Source organism: Choristoneura fumiferana, chromosome 27, assembly GCF_025370935.1.
Source record: "Choristoneura fumiferana chromosome 27, NRCan_CFum_1, whole genome shotgun sequence".
NCBI lineage: Eukaryota > Metazoa > Arthropoda > Insecta > Lepidoptera > Tortricidae > Choristoneura > Choristoneura fumiferana.
In genome coordinates this window covers 2355184-2380719 of record NC_133498.1, presented here as the reverse complement: position 1 = coordinate 2380719, position 25536 = coordinate 2355184, and the positions used below count along the sequence as shown (strand labels likewise).

The following is a 25536-nucleotide window of genomic DNA, read 5'->3' as shown; positions in this document are numbered from 1 at the left end:
TATTTGTCCAACTTGACACTTGCCTGACTGACCTACACCTACCTACTAATGTCGTATCCATGTCGTATCGCACCGTCCCTCTCACACTCGTATTAAATATTATAAGTGTCAGAGGGGCGGAACGACACGAACTTCCGTTTTTAGGGTTCCGTAGCCAAAATGGCAAAAACGGAACCTCTGTCTGTCCGTCTGCGGCTTTGCTCAGGGACTATCAATCAATGCTAGAAAGCTGTAATTTTGCACGAATATATATGTAAGCTACGCCGACAAAATGGTACAATAAAAAAATCAAAAACATTTTTTTTAGTGTACCTCCCATAGTGCGTGTGAAGTTCCCAATCCGCATTGGTCCTGCGTGGGAACTAAGGCCCAAGCCCTCTTGTTCTGAAAGGAGGCCTGTGCCCAGTAGTGGGACGTATGTAGGCTGGGATGAATGAATGCGAAATCCTTAGAAAAATATTACTTAATTTAAACTCTTGGCCGGTTTTTTAAGCAGCGGTTTGGTCGCACCTTAATGGCTACTTGCTGGAAACACATAAATCTCGAGTTAGCGTTAAGCTCAGTTTAGTAGTGTCAAATTGTATGGAACTGTCAAGCTTAAGCCTGGATTAACTACTAAATCTAGATTTATTTTTTCCTGCAAGACGGCCTAAGACATGCATAAGACCATTATACATCAATGATTAACCATCCATTAACACACTGCAAGAAAAATATCCCACTCGAATTAAAATTAATATTCACATTTGTACGGACACGAAAAAAAACGCCGGAAACTATGCAATCATGCACGTGAAATGACAGTGACAGGTCAAAAATTTTTTTTTAATTTTGACAGTTCGCGTCATTCTTGCGTCGCTGCAGGGCTACTACGAAACTCGAAGTTCGTGTCGTGCGGTCCCTCTGACACTTATAGTATTTAATACGAGAGCGAGAGGGACTGCACGACACGAACTTCGAGTTTTGTAGTAGCCCTGCTGTGATTTAAGCCGAGTCTGGTGTAAACAACCCAAAGTAATTTGTAGTTAGTTTTTTATTTGGTCAGTTCAGTCAGCTATTGCTCCGGTAATATTACTAATCTAAATTTTATTTCATTAATTTTCCAGCATAAAGCCATTATTTAAAATACCGTTGTGTCCATTGCTCTTTATCACGAGATGAAACATTAAAAAAGCATTATTTCACGCGTCTCTAGATGGAGGTTACGATCGCTTAGGCCCGTGCATCTACTTGTGAGATCCTATAACGAAATTATCGCTATTCGCAAGCGTAAACTCAAGCACAATGTGCGCTTAAATTGTTTATTTACATTAACGATTTCTTGTTTCTTAGACAATATTTGTTATGGAAAGCAAACAACATAATGAAGTACTAAATCAGAGCTACCTCTAACACAACCTTTTAAAGGACTTAACTCTGATGCAAGATTTTACTTCCATGTTAGCATGGGTCAAATCTGGGAAGTGAATTTTGACCTCTTCAAACAGTCAAATTGACTCGAAATTTGGTACATAAATAGAATTCCAATGACAATGAAAGCATAGTCAGCAAAAAGCTTTTATAAAAAAATTATTTTTATTTCAGTCAGTGTAACCGCCATGAAAGTTGAGTGCCAGAGTTTGACGCTGCAGAACGGAACGGTATCCTTGGAGGTGGAGCCGGTGAATGAGGAGCCGGTGTGGGACAGCGATGGCAACCAGATCCTGTGGGAAGGCCCTGCTGTCAACAATGAAGTCATGCTGGGCCCGGTGCCCGAGTTGCTGGTTGACCCAGACTATACATTTGAAGGCTTGTATTTACTAGTATTTTATACTCACATGGTAACAGTGGTCATTGATGCCCCAGCCTTTATGCCATTGAATACAAATCTATTGTGTTAAATATTTGTGATGGAAGACATTAAGTCACATTGTAGATTCGTTTAAAAAAATATATACCTTGTTGAGTTTCTTAGTAGATTTTATGACATTCATAAGTGCTAACCTAAATTGAATAAAGATATTTTGACTTTGGATCCATTATGTCCACTAAAACACTTACATTACTAGACTTCATTCAGCTAGGAAGCTGTGCCTGGATGCAGATATGTATACATAATTTTTTTTTTAATTTGTGAAGCGCTTAATAAAGTGCTTTATTACATTACCATCTAGCCTATCTAGGCTAATAAGCAATTTATCTTTAACTTAAACTATCTAATCAGAATTTAATCTAAGAAAATGTCCATTGGCAGTTCTTAGTTCCTTAAGGGGAAGACACTATGTTCATGTGTTCTTTTGTGCACTGCAAACATTTTTATTCACTAGTCACTATTCTAGCACTACACTAATTCAAGAGGCTTAGTTCTTTTGAGTCGTCTTTTTAAGTCCATGTTGTCGAGAAGCTGGATTGCCTCAACATTCATGTGTTGGTGAAGTCTTTTCTCATTACTTTCTGCGTATTTCTGTATTACTTTAGAAACGAAATCCACTTTGAGGTCCCGATAGAGGTTGTCATTCCTAATATACCAGGGTGCGTTCACAATATCCCTGAGCACTTTATTTTGGAATCGTTGAATACTTAATTAGTAGTATTGAAAGTATTGTTTGGTGCAGCCCCATAGCTGTATATCATATGACCATGTATACATAAATGTGTGTGTGTACCCTGGCATGAATCACATTTTACGCACGAAGGGTTCCGTACCATTATCTATACAACATTAGGCATTAGCAAAAAAAAAACGGGAAAAAAAAAATTGTTGTATGGGAGCCCCCCCTAAATATTTATTGTACTCTATTTTTAGTTATTGTTGTTATAGAGGCCACAGTAATACATTATCTGTAAAAATGTCAAGTGTCTAACTATTATAGCTCAAGAGATAGAGCCCTGTGACAGACGGACGGACAGACAGACAGCAGTCTCAGTAATAGGGTTAAAAAGCAAGAGAGCTCTACCCACTTCATTATTGATGTATATGACAAAATCTGTTTGTTTTTACCAGGCAATCCCTTTTATTAAATGCTTAAGGCACTATTTCAAAACATAATTTATTTTTAATTTGCTTTATTTATGCAATTGCAACTGAAATATTATAAAGTCATGGAGACAGTGTGCATGCATTAACTTATTTAACATTAATGACATTGTAATAAGAACCACACGGCACGCGTCATCGTGAATGACTCTACCTATAAAATTTTGAGTCAGGGGTAAAAAAGAACTAGGTACTCCACCCACATTATTAAGATTTATAAAATTCAACTCAGCTTTCTATTACAGTCCAAGTGAAGATTGAAGATGAGATTGGTGATGAAGACCAAGTATTCTGTGACACCGAAGAGACGTTGCCGGAGCCCGAGCCCGCGCCCCCCGCGCCCCCCGAGCCCAAGCCTCCATCCACCGAGTCCTCCATCAAGACTGAACACACAGACAACTCACAAATAGAAAACGATTTTGTTTATGATTCATCACTCAACTATGACTATAAATTATTCACAGAGTTTGAAAGCCAGGCGACCAAACTAATTTATACCGAAGGCGACAGCAAATACAGCAATCATTTCGATGATGAAGACTTAGTTGACCAGGCACAAAAAGACCTCAGGATCAATGCGACAAAGGAAACAGATAAACCCAAATCCGGGCAACATGCTTGCAAAGTATGCGGAAGGATTTTTAAGAGAATAGCGAACTTGGAGAAACATATAGCGATCCACAATAGGCCGTACAACTGCGATGTTTGCGGGCTGAAGTACTGGCGTCGAGAGGATAAAGACAACTGCCTGAAACACACGGAGGATGGGAAGTTCAGAGTGCTGACTGAAGCAGAGGCCTACAACCTCAGGCCGCACGTTTGCGACGTCTGCGGGAGGCGCTTCAACCGCGCGGCCAACCTCAGCAAACACAAGCCTATCCACAACAAGCCGTACCAGTGCAAGACTTGCAAGAACACCTTCTGGAACAAAGACGACATGTTGAAATGCAAGCGCACCCATATCAACGACTTCCCTCACGAATGCGAAGACTGCGGGAAGAAGTTCAGAGAGAGATTCCACCTCAACAACCACCGGAGAGTGCACACCGGGGAGAAGAAGTTCGTCTGCGACTATTGCGGCCTCAGGTTCTACGACAAATACCTGCTCTCCAATCACATTCGAGTCCACACGGGCGAGCTCCCCTACTCCTGTCCGAACTGCCCTAAACGGTTCCGCACAAAATTCCGCCTGACGCATCACATGTGGCGCTATGCTAAAAAGAAACCGCTGCCCTGCAAGAAGTGTCACAAGAAATTCCCGAACAAACCGACCCTGAAACAGCACGAGCGCGTCCACAAAGAAAAGCGCCCACACGAGTGCCACATCTGCCAGAAGAAGTTCTCTAGACGATGGAACCTGATCTTCCACATCCGGATACACACTAAAGAAAGGCCGTTCATGTGTGATTTTTGTGACAGGCGGTTCGCCCACGTGTCTGATCAGCGGAGACACCGGAGGACCCACACCGGAGAGCGGCCGTTCACCTGCGACATATGCAAGAAGCAGTTCGCCAGGAAGTACTACTTGATAGAGCATATACAGACCCATTCGGGCGGGCCTTTCGTTTGCAATGTGTGCCAGAGGCTGTACAAGTTCAAGCATTACCTGGAGAGGCATTTAGTGAAGCATCAGCCGGGGTACGACGACAAGCCGCATGCTTGCGGGATCTGCGAGAAACGGTTCCCCACTAAAAGCAAGTTGATCAGACATTTGGACGTCCACATGTAGTGTTACTTTTTTTTTTTAAATCTTATATTTGAACGAGGCTTCAGTACACTAAATGTAACTATGCCAGCCTCATGGGGGGCCTCAGATACATTTTACACACTCTTGTGCCGAAACCTAGTCTCTGGATGCAAAGGCCCGTCTGATGAACTTGTAAATCCGCATCGCTTCTTCTGAAAGTGGATGACTCAGAATCACATTTACACTTCCATTCAACAGATCCATACCATCCAGATACCTGTTTCTGGTGTCCTTATTCTGATCACATTCCAGAAGAAAATGAAGGAGGTCTTCAGTCTTATTACAACAAGGGTGGGTGTTACGTTCCTGAAGAGATTTGTCAACTGTTAACTGTTCATGGATAGCATAGAAATGATAATTCAAAACGACAGCGTTACGCAGAACTCTGCGCAGGGGGCGCCACTAGCACAAACCGCCATGACCACGTCAGCTCTCTTTATACAATACATATAGCTGTGGCCATGACGGATCATGAAATATTTATTAGTAACAATATAACATTATGTTTACGTCGATAGTAATCACAGCACAGGCATCCTCTGGACAGTTAAAATAAATTGTTTACGGTTTGTGCTAGTGCTGCACTCTGACGGCAGAACATTGCAGTAATATTCCCTGTTGTCGAAAGCACGTCGAAAGTTCTCAGAAACAGCTATATTTTTCATATTACATTGCGATATTTTTTCGCCGAGCGCCGTGACGTCGATGGATTACAATCGCTTTAAATACAAATTAATTACTTTTGGATTTAATTTACACGTTTCAAATTAATGTTTTAACGCAGGTTTCGTGCACTTTGTCATATCAGGTCGAGTCATACTTAAATGTATAAGTTGACTTTTTTTACCTATTTTCGTTATTATTTTGCTATAATTTTATGCTTTAGTCTAAAAAAATAACGACTTTAATTTTAATTAAACGCTTGAATGCTTTTACTAGTGTTTTATTTAGTCCTTTCAGGTATGTTATTCTCTTACCTATCGCCGTATCCCGTAGATATTGAGGAAAAATTCCAACCAGTAGGTACAGGTCTGTTCAGTCACGAAGGAGCGCCCCTCCACATTTTATTATTGTAGTTGTAAACATATCCGTACGACAAGTCTATGAGTGCATAGCTCGGAACGTGTCCTCAGTCACAAGCGTACCGTCAGTCACGCACACTAAGACCACGTGTAAATACGAGGTTTATTCGTGCACATTTTAAAAGATTGATAATTAGATCTGTAGAATGACTTCATTTTTCTAACCTTTTGGGGACGGTACGACTTCATGCTGAGTCCATACGACAATCTTACTCGCTTCCTGCCGCCAAGCAGTGGTGAACACGCTGCTGTGTTCCGACGAATAAGACAGTGAAATTACTGGCACACGACGTATTTTAGCTTTGCACTTCAAGCTCGCAAGGCATTTGCAAACATCTAGTGATCCACTTGCTCGTTTTCGCCCTTAGGCGCCATTCATGTATTACATAAAGATTTTTACACTTACCAGTTTTTTTTTAACAATAAAAGACTTGAAATAAAAGACGTTTAATATTTATTGTTTGAATATAAAAGAAAGAAAATTTAGGTTATAAAAGGTAGTAAAATTATGTCGGTTTGAATAAAAGGCACTGGCTCAATAAATAATACAAGTTTATTGTTGTACAGAGATGGCCGCGGCCGCCGCACGCGCATGCAACTATACTCGTAGCACTAAACCCGGCGCACGCGCCTGCGACAACACGGCACGGCACGGCATGGCTAGACGATTCCCAATAAGACGATCATTGAGTGTTTCCACGGCGGCGAAATATCGCTAGATGGCGTTAGTATCGCGAGGTCCGTTTGAGGTCGAAATTTGAGTCACGTTTGTGATTGTAAATAACTAAATGAGCGGTCGTCGTTCATCGTTCATCCACCATCACGTCTCATATTTCGTTTTCTAGAATTTTTTCACCGTACAACGGCAAAACCTACTAGACACTGGCAAAATTGTCCTCCAATGGACAGAGCCATATTTTTCTAAAAAAACAACAACTAAATGAGCTAATCGCAAGTAAGGTAAGACCGTAAAGTCAACGGACCTCACGATACCAACGCCATCTAGCGATATTTCCTGTCAAGGAACCCTCATTGAGCCAGCTACATATTAGTAACCTGTGATTGAGCCAATCGTGATCAAGACGTTACGACACTAACGCCACCTAGTCAGAAAAGCCTCATTGAATAACATTGCTTTACAAAGTACCTGAAACTCCATGCCTTTCGGTATGGTTCGGCTAATCATCAGGCGCGGTAGCACCATCCTTTGACGAGTAAAACGCGTTTTTTTTTTAAAGAAAGATCTAAAAGATATAAAAATGATGACCTTTTTAGCCTTCCGGACCAAAACCCAAAATACCGCAATACTACGATATAAAACACCTCTCTTTCTCACCTGCGTCGGAGGTTAAAAGAGCTACAGCTAAAAGACTCGAGTATTTTAGAACATTAATCGAAACCGTTAGGACACTTCGAGATCAAAAGGGCCTACGGAAGCTAACGTGGTTTCAACGGAGCGGGTGGACGCATAATGAACAATAGTATGAGCAAGCGCTAACTTCGCGCGTCGCGTGTATAGGATAGTACCTGCACCCGGCCGCAGGCGTGCGCCGCATCAGCGTAGGCCCTCATACTTTACAAAATCACATAATATACAATTACAGTTTCGACTTGTAGTCGCGACATGCCATGTTATCACAGACAGCATTCAACCACCGTCCTGGCGAGTGGCGACACAGCGCCGGCTGCAACTGAACTATATACAAAACAAACACACAGCTGTATCCAAAGAGAACTTGAAAAGGTAAGTTCGAGCGTTTTGGCCGCGCGCTTAACCCTCATTACGATTTCACGATCCAAGGGCAGATTCAGCTTTATAGCCATATTATTGCAGAAAAATATAAAAATCTTTAAATCCAAGAAACAATAATCTATTCAGAATATTATATGTAGGAGTATCCTGTACGTGTAGGTTAGGTTAGTTTTACAACAATCCCGAAGCAAATAAATTTTACGAAATTTTTCGTCCATTTCAAACAGTTGGGTTTCAGCGAAAAATTAGAGAACCCTTTTTATACTATTTACTTAAACGGTAATGAGGAAAAAGGCGCCATAAAACGCTGAATCATTTCAAAAGTAATTGCCACAAGATGGCGTTGCAAAGCTATCATTAGTTGCAACTCAACCCGCGAGAAAACCAGCGGCGCTTCAATTCTAATATTTAAATTTCATCTCGACATGCCCATCACAAATACATAATAGAAATAAATACAATTTTAAATCATTAATGTGTTACAAAAATCAGTCTAATAGTTTCTCTTAAACTAATATAGATGGCGATAGCTGCGCCGCCACACAGTTATTCGGGTCAAACAGAAAAGTTTTTGTTGTTTCTTTTCTCAATAGATGTCGTTGGATCACATTAAATTATCGCTATTAATATGGGTTTCTGTGATAGATTGTTTGTGCTAGTATCCTTTTGAAATTTTGTTTTATAGTGTCAACTACCCTCTTAAGTTTAAAAAGAAATACTTCGTAAGGTTTTTAGGTTATACCGAATAAATCTAGGTGGCGGCATCAACTACTAAAGTAACTATAAGTATGCTGTCGTGGGAGGACTTCATGTTGGAAGTGAGAGTGTGGGAGGAAGATTTGTTACGCGCGTATGGGAACTACAGCTGACAAAGAATCAGTGCTAAATGCCGGCGCACTAAGCATTTTAGCATAAAATGCGATTTAACCTTATAACGCCCAAGATATTTTTAATACATTTGTAATAGCGACCTTTGGGTTATGTCCGTATTTTAGGACTTAATGTGTACATTAACCCATATCATCCCGAGGTTATAAAGTACATTCACTTGAACTGGAACGAGTACAATATGTAGTCCTAAATAGACGTTGGGTTTTACGAAGTTAAGACGTTTTCTTACTCGGTTTCTTAAAAAACCATTAACGAGGCTATTCTGTGAGCTGTAGTTCCTTCACATGCTAATTTATTATTTAATCCTTTGCAATTCCTTGTCTCGCTTTAACTACAGTATTAATAATTAAAAAACGTTCTAAACAAGGTATATTTACAATGGAGGCAAATCGGTTTAGTTCTGAACACCGATAATAGAGGGCGTTGTCGTTTAGTTTCGTAACAACACCACAAAAGTGCAACACTTAGACTGCGATATCATAGCTTACAACAAAGACGACGTATAAAATATGTACAAAATGTAAATGAGTGCAAATATAAAACTTCGTAAGGTGGTAAAATTTTCAAACGACGTTTTCGTAAACTCGTATATCGAACAGCAAATTTACAGATATTTTTATAAATCGTATCAAAATTTTATACAAACCTAAGTACACAGAATGACACAGATACAAGTGAGAGTAAATTTTGCGTTCATTGTTTTTTATTCAAACCCCGAGCTTTAAGTCCCGACTAGTTACCGAATAGTACCAAATACGTTGGCAAAATACCGACTAAAATTAAACGCTAATATTTCGAAAATTTCCAGCTTTAAAATAAATAAATTCGTAATAATATTACATTACGTCTTAACTAAATTTTCAGTACGGAGCGTACTCGAACACACTGAACTGTGGAACTTTTGTGCTACTAATGTCATGTTCTTTTGCCAAGGAAATCGTAGCGAAACTGATTATTAAAAAAAGATTCCACTCTGGCACATGAATCGATTTGTTCGATTGCACCTTGCGCGCGCCTCGAGGACTCGTTCTTACACTAGTCTCGAGCTGTAATCGCAATCATAAATTAAAAGTCATTAGAAGCAACAAATTCTTCGTCAAAAACCTTGTAATTTTCGATAATTGTGAAATAACTCGATGACAATGCAACCACTGCTCTATTAATAGTTTGAAAATACATCGCGACCATTTTTTTAAATATAGTAGGCCTGCTTATGCAACCAGTAATGTGAAACCTAGCAAATAAACACTTAAAACTAAATTATTACTAATCTATATACATTACATATAATCACATTGTATAATACATCACTAGTTAGAGGTTATATAGTCACAGGTAATCTGGAACAGCTCGTTCATTTGCTAGAAAAGATTGTAATTGAGTCAAATGGTTTATATGAAGTGAACCAGCTGTTGCAGTTTTACATGTATCGACAAATAAAAGGGATTATAACTATCAAACACTATCGAAAAATGTAGAAGAGACATATAAAAGAAAGTGTTTTTAACATATTAGGGTAAACGGGCCAGTATTAGAACCCCACAGATGGTTGCTAGTAACATCTGTTGTAGTCCCTAATATTTTGAGATCTAAAAATATGTTCGTAAACATTTCAGTGAATAAGGCTATGTTACATTTTTATGTAAAAAATCTACAGCTTAAACAAGTTGGCTAAGTCTTGTGCCACGCTACCTAGACGATGGGGATCATTTTTGATGATTCTTTCTCAATACAAATTACTTACTTCCATTTTTAGAAAACAGAACTCCAAAATGTCGTTAACGCGATTAAAATGAGCGATAAAAATGAAAACTAAATAATTATAATAATTTAACGGTATCTATCCTCGTACTATCGAAACATTTGATTGCTTTCCGAGGGGTACGACGGGTAGAACGTTTTCACAATAAGAATCATAACGATTTACCTCATCAAGTTATGTGATACCACTGAGACATTTTCTGTGAAATAGTTCCACACTGGGTTACGATCCAAGTGGTTCGGTTAATCAGTCAAACGTCTCCTCTGTTGGACCTCTAGCGCCATCTATCGGCGTGCCAGTAAAGTATAAAAGAATCACCAAACACAATCCGCACTCCACTTAGGACACACGTCCCGCACTTTCTAGATCAACGCGCGTTTCTTTCTAAGTACAACTCCCGGATCACCCGCTTTAAAAAAGGTATAAATTTAACTACGATTGTATATTTAGCTAGATTGTAGCAGTGACAGTCTTAGCTTGATATTGAGCACGAAGTTCAGGTTTAAGGCAATTGTGCGACACACAGATTATAATCGGCACGAGTTTGCTAGATGAGCTGTATGTCATACACCTGCCAGTCGAGTTAGATAAATCGAGATCGAAAGTTGATACAACCTCTGCTGTACCTTGGTTGCTAAAGGCTGACCAGGATTATAAAAAACCTCGCCATATTGCGAAAAATCAATAGAACTAATTTCTTGCACTGGTAACAATAAATTCAAATGTCATCTGTCTATTGCTGTCAAAGCTTAAACGTTGTTTGCGCGTCGTATTTTAAAGAGTTACTTTGTGTTTTTGTGCGTTAAAATGCCGAAGATTATCCATAGCCTTGGAAGAAAAATAATTCACAATGTATAAAAGTATTTGTCATAGAAAAAGTCTGAAGGATTAGAAAATATGCCTTTAAATCCGATCGATCACCGACACCGTTGTCAATATGACTGGTAGGTACCGTATAGTAAGTGTAAAGCATGTTGCAATATAAAACGTAGAAGTGCTGCCCTCGCGTCAGGTTTTTTATATTCCTGGTCAGCCTTTAGTTAGTTGCAGTTTAAGTCCGTTTTATACAGAGTGAGTGAAGACTAAAGATTATTGGTTATTGATTATCTGAGTGATCGATCCCTGTCGTGGTTTTTCATTGGAACTTTTGATGTGTCACGCCTTTAATGCCTGCCTTTAACACCAGTCTAAACGGCGGGTAAAGAAAAAAGCCTCCAAATATTTTAGTATACCATCAACCTATGTTTCATGATCCTCCAAACTTCTGTCCATAGGCGGGAGATGAAGATTGGCGGGCCCTAGCAGTGGAACTGGCCCTATACTACGAAGTGGAAAATTCGAACAGCGTCTCTTGCCGTCCCGCTGACGCTAATGTTATTTAACACGAGAGTGAGAGGGACACGGTACGATACGAATTTCGATTATCGAATTCCGTAGTAGCCCCCTGCTGCGTGATGCAGGGAGGTCCTAGCAGTGGAACTGCTGCTGCGTGATGGCGGAGAGGTCTTTCATGAGCCCCTCTAGATTCTGCATCTCTCTCGCCAACCGCTCGGTAGAGCGGGACGGCGTCAGCGCCTCCAGCTCCTCCGCGCAGTGCGCCACCGCGCCGCCTGCGCAGACAACACGACAATACAACAACAATAACAATACTACAATAGCATGATATACTATGCATGTATGTAATCATTGTACAAAATAAATAAACACAATTGACAAACGTTGAGATATACGTACATAAACAAACTTATCCCTGAAAGGATCTCTGCCAATCAAACTTTGAGTTGGTGGAGAGAGCAATCAATTAGGGATCGACAAATAGAGTCAGGTTGCACTCACCGAGCTGCAGCCTGTTGGGCAGGTGTCCGGGCGACGAACTCGCGCTCTTCTTGTACGGAGACGTCTCCCGCACGCTGCCTGCACACGACACACCGCATGGTTAGTACTAGATGGATTAGTTCGAAACATGTCGGACATACCTCCAAATAAACTAAATCGATTACTCTACACTTTAAGCTAGGTTGCAGTTTTTTTGACACCCGTTTTGTGATCAATCTTACAGCGCAATGGTTTTAACTGTAATGTATATTTTTTTTATAAATAAATAAGAAGCCTGTATACCCTGTCCGTGGCTGGGCGTGGAATGCGGCGAGTCCGCGAAACTGTGCAGCGGCGCGGCGCACGCGCGGCGTTGGAGCGAGCCCACGCCCGCGCCCGCTGCCGCCCCCGCTCCTGTCCCCGCTCCCGTGCCCGCTCCGCTTGTGCCGCTGAGGCTGCCCACCGTTCCGGCCTCGCTACTCAGGGAGTCGCGGCTGCAACGACACCAATAATAAGCAAGCGGCAACATGATGCAGCCACCCTGGCGCCATCTAGTCGCCGAAAAGATAAACTGCTACGAATACACTGAAAACCTGCGCAACTTATTAAAGTAAAGGGTAAGGGTATGTATTACTTCACGGATAAATAACAAATTCATAATAGCTTGTCTCAAATTCGGCGGGCAGTTCGGTACACATTCATTTTGTCACCGACTTTACCGCAGCTGCTCACATACCTCCAAAGTACGGCACCGCAGACGGTGCGAATCAGCAACAACTATAAACCCTACTTACAGAACTTAAGAACCATGTATGTAGTGATTAACGGTGATTTGATTGCGAATTTAAATACGTATGAATATTAATAGGCATTCATACAATATAATCAGTGACACAGTACACAATCCAAACAGTGACAGGTTAGATGGCACTACTTGAAGTGTCATACTCACTGCGTGTAGTGCCCCAGCGGCTCGTAGGCGACGTAGTGTCCGCGCTCGCGCGCCGCGCACGCGTAGATGTCCCCGCCGGCGGGCGTGGCGCCCCCCGCGCCCCCGCGCCCCCCGCGCACGCCGCGCCCAGCGGACACCCGCCCGCGCCGCCTGCACACACACATTAACATTATAAAATCTAATACAAATTCTCGATCTGCCCTCGGCGGTGTTCTGAATTTAGTCAAGAAAACTTACTTACTAAATACTTTATTTCTCTTGCACAAAAAAAAAACAGAAGAAAGGATTCTACTTCTTTCTAATAAGTCGACCACCGACGACCCCTACAGAGTTGCAAGTATTCATAGCAGCATTTTTTTTATCATCACATGCTCATTAATCTACTATCCTATAAAAAAAATAAAAACTATTTAAAAGCGTTTTGTTGACTATACTTGAATTGTTGACATTATCGTCCTATTTAAAAGGGGTATCAAAATTAAAAATTAAACCGACCAACTAGAAATGAGGAAAAGATTTGAAGCCCATTAATAAATTTCAAGTTGAAGCTACTCTTAACGCCATCTAGTATCGTGTAGGAGAACTAATGTAAAAATAATGTGTCATGAGGTGTCATGTGATGCTCGTTAAAGTGGCATGAGGCAGGTCAAATATTACGGAGAACAGATGGCCGTTGGGGCCGTAAAATTCTCGAGAGGAGACTGCGGATCGGCAAGCGCAGCGTAGGACGTCCACCAACTAAATAGACGGATGACTTGATTAAAACCATGAGTTCACGTCGCTTCCGTCGGACTAAAGCAACTGAAGGTATAAGGGAGGAAGCGTGTGTCTAACAGTGGACGTCCTATGGCTGATATGATGATGATGAACTAATTTGGTAATAATATTAGTAATTGACTGATAATTTAAAAGTAATTGTACGTACACTGCTGGGGCGGCGCGTGAGGGTGCGCGGGGTGCGCGGGGTGCAGCGGCAGCGTGTGATGCGCGTGCGCGTGCAGCGACCCCAGCGACGTCTGCGGCGACAGCGGCGCCACGCCCGCCAGCAGCGGCGTACTCTGGAAACAACCCTGCTGGGGAACACCCTCTTATGTACCAGCATCGCTATCAAATTAACTCTGGGGCCACAAAACCCCGTCTTCGAACCTCTCGTTCGCTCTTGGGAGAATATCGGATCACTCGCTCGCTTCCAAAAACTTTGCGGAAAAAGGTGGGTTTTTAAAACGGGGTTTTATGTCCCCAGAACTCAGATGATAGTTACGCATAGCCTCTCGCATCCGCGCAAAAATGAGAGGCTCCGTTAAGGGCGGCGAGCTTGTTTCGTGTCCTTCATTTATTATTATATACTTCATTTTTTTAGCATTTGAAAGAAGGTGAGCGATCTTGACGTGTCTTTTTATTGAAAAACACTTCTGAAAAATAAATCACTGCAAATATGTAACTATTAGCAAGCAAATAATAATTATTTACATGCTTTTATTATTTTATTATAAGTAATAGTTACTGTTTTTTTTAAAACGTTTTTCAATAAAAAGACTCGTCAAGATTGTTTACCCTTTTTCTAATACTAAAAAAACGAAGTATAAAACAGCACGCCGCGCCCAGCCCAGCCCAGCCGTGCACCCGCGCGAGGAACTGTTTCTCAACGAGCGTACGAAACTTGTCCACTTTTACTTCGGCAGCGGCTTCTCGCTATTAAAAAAAAATTTACCAAGGAAAAGATTTTGGGATTGACCGTATCGGAGTTCAAAAACGCTAATGCATCAAGCAGAGCGACATCTATGGTCAAACAATATTAACTTCTGATTTAATATTTTTGTAAACCTAAACATGGGTAATCCGCATTTTATATTAGGATTCTAATTTGACAACATTAATCAAGAATTAGGGGCTGTTTCACCACCCATTGATTAAATTTATTTGACGGATAAATGTGATGCCGTCTCCGTATATTCGAACAAAACAAATAGAGACGGCATCACATTTATCCGTCAAATAAATTTAATCAATGAATAGTTATGATTGGTTTTTTGGAGTATTTTTGTATTTTTTATTTCAACTCCAAATTTGTTACTTTTACGGGTAATTTCTTACTCCAAAAAACCAATCATTATTTTGATTGCTTAGTAGCGACATCTCTTGTCTGCGTGAGCGGTTAGTTCCGAGAGAATGTGACGTCTCTCGATGAGAGCGAAACATAGATGCGCTAGTGCTGCTGCTTAAGTAGCGTAGTAGAAAAAGCAACCTGAGATATGTGTGCATAGGAGAAATTTGTTTCTAGACTCCTGTCCAGCGGTGGTGTAGGGGTTATAGCACGCAGCACGGATCGCTGAGAACCTGGGTGCGATTCCCAGCGCTGGTTTCTTTTTCTGTTTTTTTTTGTGCATCCATGTCTCAGTTTGTATTTTCAATGAATAGTTACCTGGTCGGGATGCGGCAGCGCGTGCGGCGGGCGGTGCGCGCGACGCTCGCAGGTGGCCGCGCAGCCCGCCCCCACCCCCACCCCCACCCGCCCACGCCCGTCATGGCTGCAACAAACAGCGCGCGTCAGCACAGAACACCAGCACTAGAGGGCGCCGCGCGCGCCAACTCAACTTAAACACTTAATTGGATACCCATTTTTTTCGATCTAAAGGAACTAGACTCAATGTAAGACTTATCTCGTAGGAGTGAGTATGAATGATTTGCCCGGGAGGCCTTGATAGCTAAGCCCGGCTGTGCGTCATGTGACGTATCTCATCAATGCTCAGTCAAAGGCAATGTCCTCAGAGATCCCTCCCCTCGGACTGCCACTCTTGCGAATGTGAATTTCCTTCATGTACCTGTTTTCTGTATTGCTTACTATGCGGATTCTATAAAAAATCATCGCCCGAAATGAAAAACGAAGCACAAACTAAAAGTAAAGTGAATGCAGGCTCACTCCGGTAGTCGCAGCGGTCGCAGCGGCGCGGCGCGGGCGCGGGCGCGGGCGACGCGCGTAACGGCGCCGTCTCGTCGCTGCCCGCGCAAGATGGCGACCGCCGCGAGTCTAGCGTGCCCAAACAACGTAACAAAACAAAACAAAAAGCAAATTATATAAAAGAACTCTGATATATTAACTTTAACAAAACATAAACAATGAATTAGATTTTCCTTTTTAACAAAAAAAAGTTCTATCGATTCGAAAATAATCGAGTTCTAAGGTAATAAACAAAAAATAGAGATAAATATAAAAACTAGTTACTGTAATGAAAAACAATAATAATAAAAGATAATAATAAGGAACGAATGAAGTTTTTGTTTTTAGTGTTACCGACCCTACTGCCTCCCTGATCTAACAGCCTAACAGAATTAATTGTCTCAAGTCACGACACCAGTTACCAATTCGAAGTTATATCAGCACGTGAGTTAATTGGTTTGAGTGCCATCTACTAGCAACCACAAGTAACCAATTCAAAGAATTTGTGACGTGTGTGTTCTCGTAGCATTATCGGTTTGAGCGCCATCTACTGGCAACCACATGTAACCAATTCAAAGTTATGGCATGTTCTCACGTAGCGTATTTGATTTCAGCGCCACCTACATATGAACTGTGGGCTGGTGCAGTGGCGGCATAAAAGGTCCGTTTGACGTCACAGTCTTGCTTGTGATTGACTCATTAAGTTATTTAACCATCACAAACGTGACGCACATTTCAAAGTTGTCAAACGGACTGCGCGAGCGCGACACTAGCGCCAACTGGCCTGTCACAGAAACCGTCATCGATTTGAGCGCCATCTGTGAGCCGTGGCTAGCGTTACTGACCGACATAGGTGGGCACGTAGTGTCGTCGGTCGAGGGAGGCGGGCGGCGCGTGTCGCGCGGGCTCGTACTCGGCCGGCGCGCGCGTCAGCGTCAGCGTCGACGACGCCAGCGCCGACGGGCCGTCCACGCTGCCTGCCGATACTGGAACGCGGGACGTTACTAATTATTTATAGGAGATAGTATTGGGAGGGTAGTACTAGGTGGGGGTAATGAAATATATCGCAGCGCTCATAGTGGCCAAAAGAAGAAATAATCTAGGCTCTGTCATCTGTCATACTCATATGAATCTGTCATTAATAAAGCAATTTGTATAGACTTTACCTACCTAATTTTAGTAATAGACGTTTGTGTTATGATGCGAGCTTGAATTATTGATCACTGTCCCTGTTTTGTTCTTAATTCCTCTACATGGACATGTCCAGCAACAATTTTCCTTATGAAACGGTTTGTAGTTGAAATTTTATATTGAGGACAATGGACTTACATTTAATGCGTATAAAATACATTAAGTATTCTAATTATTGGGAAGGACCGTGGAAGGTCGTACGCTGAGGCTGAGGCTGAGGTAGACTTACTCTTACCGGCGGAGCTGTGCAGGCTCTTGTCGAGATGTTTGAGCTCCATCTGGTCGTGATGTATCCAGAGGTCGGGCGGCTTGATGCCCGCCGACGCACTCGACTTCTGGTACGTGCTGCAACACGTAACCATTATTATTATTTAGCCCGGGTTCGCGTCCCACTGCTGGGCAAACCTTGACCCATATCCCCCCGATTCAAAGCACCCTGAAGCCAGTCGTTGAGGAATAACATCCAGGGCCTTATTGTCTAACACACTTGGAATTACAATACAATAACTCTATTGCAACACATAACCATAATAACATAAAGAAAGAAAGAAAGAAAGAAAGAGAAAGAAAAGTTTATTTTGGCTCCAAAAATGTACCACCTAAAACTAAGACTAGAACTAGCTAAAACTATGTTACTAGGTGACACAGCAGGATACCAAAAAGGTCTCCACTCAGCATGTGTTGCCGCACATTATGTGCAGTAACGCTGGTTTTCTGTGGAGCCCAAACGTTAAATAAACATAAAGTAAGCAGTACATAAAACACATACATAAAGATTTTCTGAGGTAAGCATCACGATCGTTTTCACCACCTCTTTCTGTCACACGATATAGGATGAGGATAAAAAAAGACGGCAGCATGAATGAATGCGATCGCGTGCGTCAAAGCATACAATATGGCTACAGATCGTCACGCCATCTCCGTCTGGGCCTCTTCTGCCGTCGTCATCAGCCCCGTGGCACCCACTCTAATGTCATTTATAGACCACCGCAAAGGATGCATTCGACCGACGCGGCCGGCCCAGTCCCACTTCATGGTAGTCCTTGCACCAGCATCGACAGCGCGAGTGCCGCAGCGAGCGCCAGCCCGCGTCCGACGCGCGTTCAACGGACGTCCGACGCGCGTGTACCTGGTGTGCGGCGACAGCGGCTGCGCGCGGCGACAGCACAGCGACAGCGCGAGCGCCGCAGCGAGCGCCAGCACTGCGCAGGCGCCGCCGGCCGACGCCCACAGCCAGGCCGACGTGGCGCCCGCCAGCCCGCCGCCCCCGCCCGTGTCTGACAACGACATACATTTAGAACGCACGGACTGATTATAACGATAAATAAATAAATAAAACGAGATAAAAAAAATTCTTCACATATGTACAAACTACAAATCAAAAGCTTTATGCCTTTCATTGCGGTTGTTACTAGATTCCATTATAACAAACAAACATCGAATCACACATCTCTTTACTAACGAGTATAGGTCATCATCCCAGCCTATAAACGTCCCACTGCTGGGCACAGGCCTCCTCTCAGAACAAGAGGGCTTGGGCCATAGTTCCCACGCGGGCCCAGTGCGGACGAGTATAGGTAATAAATGGAAATCACTCACTAAGTTATCTAGTATGCAACACACAAGTAGTTCTGAAACAACCATAACGCCATCTACAGCCCGTAACTCGCAACAAACAGCGCCATCTAGTCAGCGCCATATGCAACTAACAACGCCATCTATCCACCTAGGTCGCGCAACTAAAGCGCCATCTAGTAAACGCGACATACAATTAATAACGCCATCTATCGATTTAGTTCGCGCAACAAAAGCGCCATCTAGTTATTGCTGCACAAACTATCAGCCTGTACTCACCGACACCGGTGGTGAAGGCGAGCGGCGCGCAGAAGGGTCCGAGCCCCTTGCTGTTCCGCGCCTGCACCTTGACGCTGTATAGGGTGCGCGGCCGCAGCCGCTCGAGCCGCGCGCGCGTGCGCTCGCCCGCCGCCGTCAGCGCCGTCCACGACCCCTCCCCGCCCCCGCCACCGCCCCCAGCCCCGCCCTCGCCCCCATCGGCGCGTACATTATTATGTAGCCTGCAAACATATATGAACTCTGAATCGAAGTGAAAAGCAGGATGGAAAACTCATTTTACCCACGACGTAAATATCCACCCTCGCCGCCTCGGGTGGCTATATGAACGTCTCGGGTAATATGGCTCGTTTTATGCTCTTGTTCTACAATATACTATTGCATTTGAAAAAGAAAACGTAAGAAATATTTGCATTTGGTATTTTAATTTAAGTTAGCAGCGTAGTGAGCAGCGTAGGCAGCGTACTGACCTGTGATGACCCCGTTGGGGCGGGCGGGCGGCAGCCAGGCGAGGTCTGCGGCGCGCGCGGCGGGGGCGGCGCTCAGCTCGCGGGGGGGGGACGCGGGCGCCGCCTCCAGCGTCGTGTTCGACACTATCATCGACCACGCCGACTCCTGCCCGCCTGGGGGTGCACGTACATGTGTGATAAGCTTTTGATAAAGCAAAGAGGGGACCGACGCATCGGGATCAGCTATATTAAATTTCTCGGGGAACAGTCACACCGTCTAAGAAGCAACTGTTCTAAGTAGCAAGTGGTCTAAAAAGCAACTTTTCCTAACCTGTTCTTTGTCGAAAACTTGAAAAACATAGGTTAAGTTAGTTGCGTCAAGGCGCGAAACGGTTCAGCCATGCGGAATAGTATCGTTCGGTAGAGCAGGCGGGGACTCACCTTTGATGAGCTTGACGGCGAACTCATAGGTAGTGAAGGGCTTGAGGTCATCGAGCATGCAGTTAAGGTCGGACGCGTTAAAGCTGCGCCGCGCGCCGCCCGCCCCCGGCCCGCCCCCGCCCCCGCCCCCGCCGCCGCCCACCGCACCACGTAGCGCCGCCCGTCCGTCGCCATCTGCGCACAAACACGATATGAGCGTTCCACTCCCGGAACATAACCCCCTAACCCACATTTCAGTCTTCTTGGTCAAGTGTAGTTTTTCGAAGTAATCGCACTTGGTTTTTATTAATTTTATCTATTTCATAGGGAATTCTCGATTTTCGCCGAAAATATTTTTGTTCTGTAGCAGTAATTATAATTATGAGTGAAAAATCTCGAGAATTTAAAACACTACGAGTTATGGTCAGCGAATAAGTTGAAGTGAACCAAAAACAAACATTATTGAGTCTGACCTGTCCCTTGGGCAGCGTGGGGTCCGTCCAGTACACTACAGCGGTGGTCCCACTCAGCATGATCACCTGATAACAATTTGTTTTATTAGTCTCAAGAAGATTTTACTACATAGTAAGTAGCGCCCTCTAGTTACCGCCACATACACTACAGCACAGTACAGTAGACGAAATCATAATCTTTTCAACACTTTTTTCTATTACACGGTATAAGATGAGGATAGAAAGAGATGATGAATGCGATCGCGAGCGCCCACAATAGACCGCAATAGCTTCTAGTCATCGTACATTGAAAAAAAAAATCAAAAAAACACTCCCACCATCACCAAGCGAATCCCCTGTAAGCGAAGTTGTACCTTGAGCCCGACGGGCGGGATGAGCGGAGGGCGTTCCTCCTCCTCGTCGTCCTCCTCGTCGTCGTCCTCGTCCCCGGGGTCGTCGCCCTCTGCGGCGGCGGCGCGCGTGCGCACGGTGGCGTACACGGGCGGGCCCGCGCCCAGCGCGTTCGACGCGTGCAGAGAGATCACGTACTCCGCGTTAGACTCTGGGGGTGTCATTCATTTGATATAGTTCCACCACAGACCGACAGATGGCGTTTATCGTATAACATATCGTGTATCGCATGCTAACGTCACACGAACGTAATATGAACGTAACACGAGCGTAACATTATCATAACATGAACGTAATAATAATATGAACATAAAATGAACGTGATATGAAAGTGACATGATCGTTATATGAACGTAATACGAACGATACACGATCATAAAACAACCGTTACATCATCGTAACATGAACGTAACATGATCGTAATATGAACGTAATGCGATCGTTACACGAACGGATCATGAACATAATATGAACGTAACACGAGCATGACATGATCATAACATGAACGTATAGTTAACTTAAAATGAACGTATTATGACCGTAACGTGATGGTAATATGAACGTTACATACACACGTAACATAAACGTAATATGAACGTAACACGAACGTTACATAAACGTAACATAAACGTAATATGAACCTGCATACTCGTAGCAATTTCATAGTATGTGATTTTTTCAATGTGCGAGGAAATTACCTCTCGTTCTGAGAGAAAACCCCTACAGTGGGACGCATATAGGCCGGAATGATAAATGATTTAATGATATGTTAGAGCTTGGGTGTGGTTGTCTGTTGTGACTGACCGAGCCCCCGTATGACGTGGTGTCGCGTGTGCGCGGGCAGGTCCCTCGCGTGTTCGTCGGGCACGCCGAGCCCCCACCCCAGCCGGAAGCCGCGCGCCACGCCCCCGCCGCCCCCCACCGGCTCCTCCCACCACACGGAGATCCAGTCGCGGCCCGCGCGTGCTGCAACAAACGCGAAGGCGTCAAACAAAATCGACATCTGACGATACCTGTGCTCCTTCTCTTCTTAGCAGCTCTTCTTTTCTTCTTAGCAGATGTTTTCTTAGACATACTATAAAAAACTAGTTTTTGTTAAAAAAAATATTTTTAATACAAGCTTTTTTTGCTCACTGCACTTTTTGTTGACTGTACTTGCATTGTCATCTAAACTACATATCCGTACCAAATTTCAAGTCGGTACTATTAACCATTGAGGAGTTCTTTCCTGCGGAGACGATCCTGACAGGACCACCAAGCTGTCACTGTCAGATTATTGTATTGACACCAAATTTACATAAGTATGCCAAATTTCAAGTAGATTGGACTTTAGGAAGTGGGTCAAATTTAGCTTCCAAAAATAAACAGATGAAACTACGTGAAACTAAAATAAAACTTAATCTATATTAATAATTTCGTCAAGGGGTACGGTAGACTCGAACGAAATGCACATCAAATTGAAGAGCGTAAAAAATTAGTCAATCCGAGTCGACAACTTATAGGCGGAAAATTCGGATTATCGAGTATTTTCAATATATACTTGAATAAATTACTAAGTATATAATGGCGTTGCGAAGTTAACATGTCAAAGTCATCACATCAAAGTGGCGTTAGTGTCACGTCATCACGTGTCACAGGTGTCACAGGTTTGCATTTCGTTCTCCATTGTGACCTCTTAAGGGCCCCACACGGTACGATTCGTCGATTTTCATCAGATCGATCGTACAGACGAATCGTACCGTATATGGGGCCCTTTAGGTCTAATTTCTTTGATTATGAGACAGAGACATCATAGTTATTTGGGCAAATAAGATTTAGCAGAACTATCTACTGGTGAAATACCGATACGTAGGTTAGCTGTGAAAGTACGTTTGTGATAATATTAAGGCTGGGAATATACTTCAGATTTTTCGATAAGTACGACAGTCTTTTCAGTGGCAAAATATTTTTTTCAAACATATTATTATGAGTCTACATTTTACCCGAGCGAAGCCGGGTTTTCATCTAGTAAGTAATTATTTTTTCACCTCAGCAGCTCAAACAAGCAGGTTTTGCTATGAAAAATCAGTGAGCAAAATCGCATTTTGCTCACTCCGTGAGACAAAGTAGCTTTTTAATTATTTTTTTAAATGCTGAGGATAGTGCTGGGTCCACTCACTGAATGGCAAATATTTGAACTTGACTTTGATCTGTCACTTTCACTTCAATAGGAAAAAAGCGAGAGTTAGGATCAAATCGATAATAAGTTCGATTTTCAAATTCTGTAGCCCTAAAAAGAAACAAATAAACGTTCGGATACACATATTTCAACCGCAAAATTACAAAACGTCTGTTATATTAAGTAGGTATATAGAGCATTATTAGAGGGATTTATTATAGCACTTATTGCTCGAAGCTTGTACGGTGCTCTTCTCAAATATAAACTAAAATCTACAAAGTTAAATTAGAAAACAAAACGAGCATAAATGAACGAATATCCCGTTCAATTTTACTTTTTTCTTAGTTTTTTTTTTTACTTTTTAATTAAGCAAGAAGCATTATACCAACCTAATAAAAAAATACTGTGTTGACCTTTAGCATTAAAAATATGTCAATAATTACTTAATTATAATAAGGACAAATTAAAGAACAAAAACACGAGGTGAAATTAAAAAAACAGTGAATTATATGACAGCGAAATATTTCCGAAATTTTACAATTTTCCCACTCTTTTAATAAAGTATGCAACCTCGTTGTACGAAAGCCGCTGCTCTTGTTTTTTTTTTTAATCAATTCGTTCCGTCTACTGCATATCTCTTAAAGTTGGATGAAATATTTGTCAAATTGAATGAATTTGAAAGTAATCTATATATATGTTTCAAACAATAAAAATCCTAATAAAATCATATTTAAAGGTTTATTTTTATACTGGATACTTTTTCGTTCCATGTTTAAAACCTGTCTACTTACCGGTGACTTTTGATCGTTGTCTGGCATTATTAAGTGACTTTTTAAAGATATAATGGCGACTGTATGAATCATTTTCGACAAAAAGTTTTAAATATGATTATGTAAGTAGGTACTATATTTATTTCTTAACAATCGAATTATATTTTAAAGTTTTTGATATTTTTTGTCTTCTAAATATATGTGGTTTTGTTTTAACCTTTAATTTAAATGATAAATGTTCTCGCTGCTCAGGTGAAAAGTTGTATGTGTCACACGAGACCAAAGTTTTTTTGCATCTCGTGTGTTTGAAATCCCTCGCTGATCTCATGATTCTAAACTAGAATCACTCGCTATCGCTCGTGATTCAATTGTAGAATCCTTCGCTTACTCGGGATTCAAAATCAACACTCGCACCAAAAAACGACTTTGCTCTCTTGTTGCACAAATAACTATTTTAACATTAAACGACACACACACGGGAAAAAACAACAATGAAAAATATAAAATGGGTATTTCCCCTGCGTATTACTGTGAATAGTAAGCGTGTCGGTTGACAGATGGCGCTACTGTATAGTAACGTGTAGTACTTTATAGTAGCATGTGTCTTTAACTAGAAAATTAAGATTTAGATAATGAAGAGATTTAACAAGTTTATGGATGGGTGTGTCGGCTAACGGATGGTGCTACAATATGTTGTGTGTGTGTGTGTGTCAGCGTTTGGTGTTATCCCTGAACTAAATGACGCTACAAGCTACAATGCAAAAAGGGGGCAGTCACTACTAGGACCAGCAGATGGCGTTACTGTATGTGGTTATTTGTTCGCTCGTAGAGGGCACCTCTCATTGCATAGGTAGTTCGTGTGTTTACAACTAGATGACGCCACTATATGTATTATTTGTGTCAGCTACTAGAGGGCACCGCTTGTTGCATGTAGTGTGATTTCGTAACTAGAGGGCGCCACGTGTCACGTGTCTCCGCCGCTAGAGGGCGGTAAAGTCGCCATCAGATATTTCGGAGCGGCCAAGGTGGTCAAAAACATCGGAACATGGACGCTATCATTAAAGTATAGCTAGTGCCATGAGAGTCGAAGTGAATGATTACACACACATCTACAAAAAGAGCTGATTGCACGAAAGGAGAATGAATAAAATTAATGAGTAAATTTCAAAATCCTGCTGTCATTACACGACATGTTTTGTGGCACTACCTATATTAGGGCTCATGTTTCGATCATGTTTGATCACCTTGGCCGCTCCTAAGTTTCCGATGGCGACTGTACTGGGGCACTCACTGTTGAGCGGCGGCGGCATGGCGGGCGCGCGCGTCTCGTCCCGCGCCTGCGCCTGCGCCTGCGTGGCCGCCGTGATCCACTCGCTGAACGGGCCCGAGCCGTTGGCGTTCATCGCGCACACGCGGATCTGGAAGAACAAGGAACAAGGAGCTCAAACTGGCTCACGAAGGCTCGACTGTTGGACCTTTTTATAATGTAAACCTAGCTATAAAGCTTTATGTTTCTTCTTTTAATGATAAAGTAACCCACTTTTCTATTGTCGTTGCGGTTGTAAGTCGGAAATGGCCCAGTATAACGCTGAAACGCGTTACAACCTCCCAGCGCTGGTTTTTAGTCAGCTCCGTCGGAGACCCTCTGACCGTATATCAATTTGTTGTGAAAATGGGAGGCCCGGTACTGTACCCACCTGGTAGGTGGTATGCGGCAGCAGGTCCCTGAGCTCCGCGCGGCGCGCGTCAGCGGGCGTGGCGAGCGCGTCGGGCTTGCGTCGCGCGCCAGCGGCCCGGTACCGCACCTTGTAGCCCGTCAGCGGCCCGCGGTGCGTGCGCGCCGGTGGCGCCTCCCAGCGGACCAGGATCGACTGGGAC

At 42.8% G+C, this 25536-nt stretch overlaps 2 protein-coding genes across 5 annotated transcripts in view; one reads left to right on the top strand and one right to left on the bottom strand.

The window, feature by feature from the left end:
- Positions 1–864: 864 nt before the first annotated feature.
- On the top strand, positions 865–5696 carry LOC141443269 (uncharacterized). 4 transcript variants are annotated; one of them, XM_074108479.1, is made up of 3 exons: positions 865–1014; positions 1585–1788; positions 3262–5696. In XM_074108479.1, the coding sequence occupies exons 2-3, from the start codon at positions 1599–1601 to the stop codon at positions 4743–4745; spliced, it is 1674 nt and encodes a 557-aa protein (XP_073964580.1). In that variant the 5' UTR covers positions 865–1014; positions 1585–1598; the 3' UTR covers positions 4746–5696. The 4 variants fall into 4 exon arrangements, with proteins under 4 accessions (XP_073964580.1, XP_073964578.1, XP_073964581.1 ...); XM_074108477.1 differs by having other exon boundaries at positions 865–1065; XM_074108480.1 differs by lacking the exon at positions 865–1014 and adding an exon at positions 1077–1286.
- A 684-nt stretch (positions 5697–6380) lies between these two features.
- The window catches only part of fra (neogenin protein frazzled), a 138368-nt gene continuing 119212 nt past the window's right edge, over positions 6381–25536 (bottom strand). The window contains 21 exon segments of the mRNA XM_074108434.1: positions 6381–11861; positions 12088–12165; positions 12370–12560; positions 13019–13168; positions 13944–14088; positions 15441–15527; positions 15529–15546; positions 15939–16046; positions 16802–16942; positions 17377–17492; positions 18277–18424; positions 19002–19150; positions 19183–19222; positions 19469–19621; positions 19889–20006; positions 20009–20062; positions 20341–20406; positions 20694–20881; positions 21535–21696; positions 24950–25076; positions 25356–25529. Coding sequence (XP_073964535.1) covers positions 11719–11861; positions 12088–12165; positions 12370–12560; positions 13019–13168; positions 13944–14088; positions 15441–15527; positions 15529–15546; positions 15939–16046; positions 16802–16942; positions 17377–17492; positions 18277–18424; positions 19002–19150; positions 19183–19222; positions 19469–19621; positions 19889–20006; positions 20009–20062; positions 20341–20406; positions 20694–20881; positions 21535–21696; positions 24950–25076; positions 25356–25529 — 2556 coding nt within the window. The 3' untranslated portion in view covers positions 6381–11718.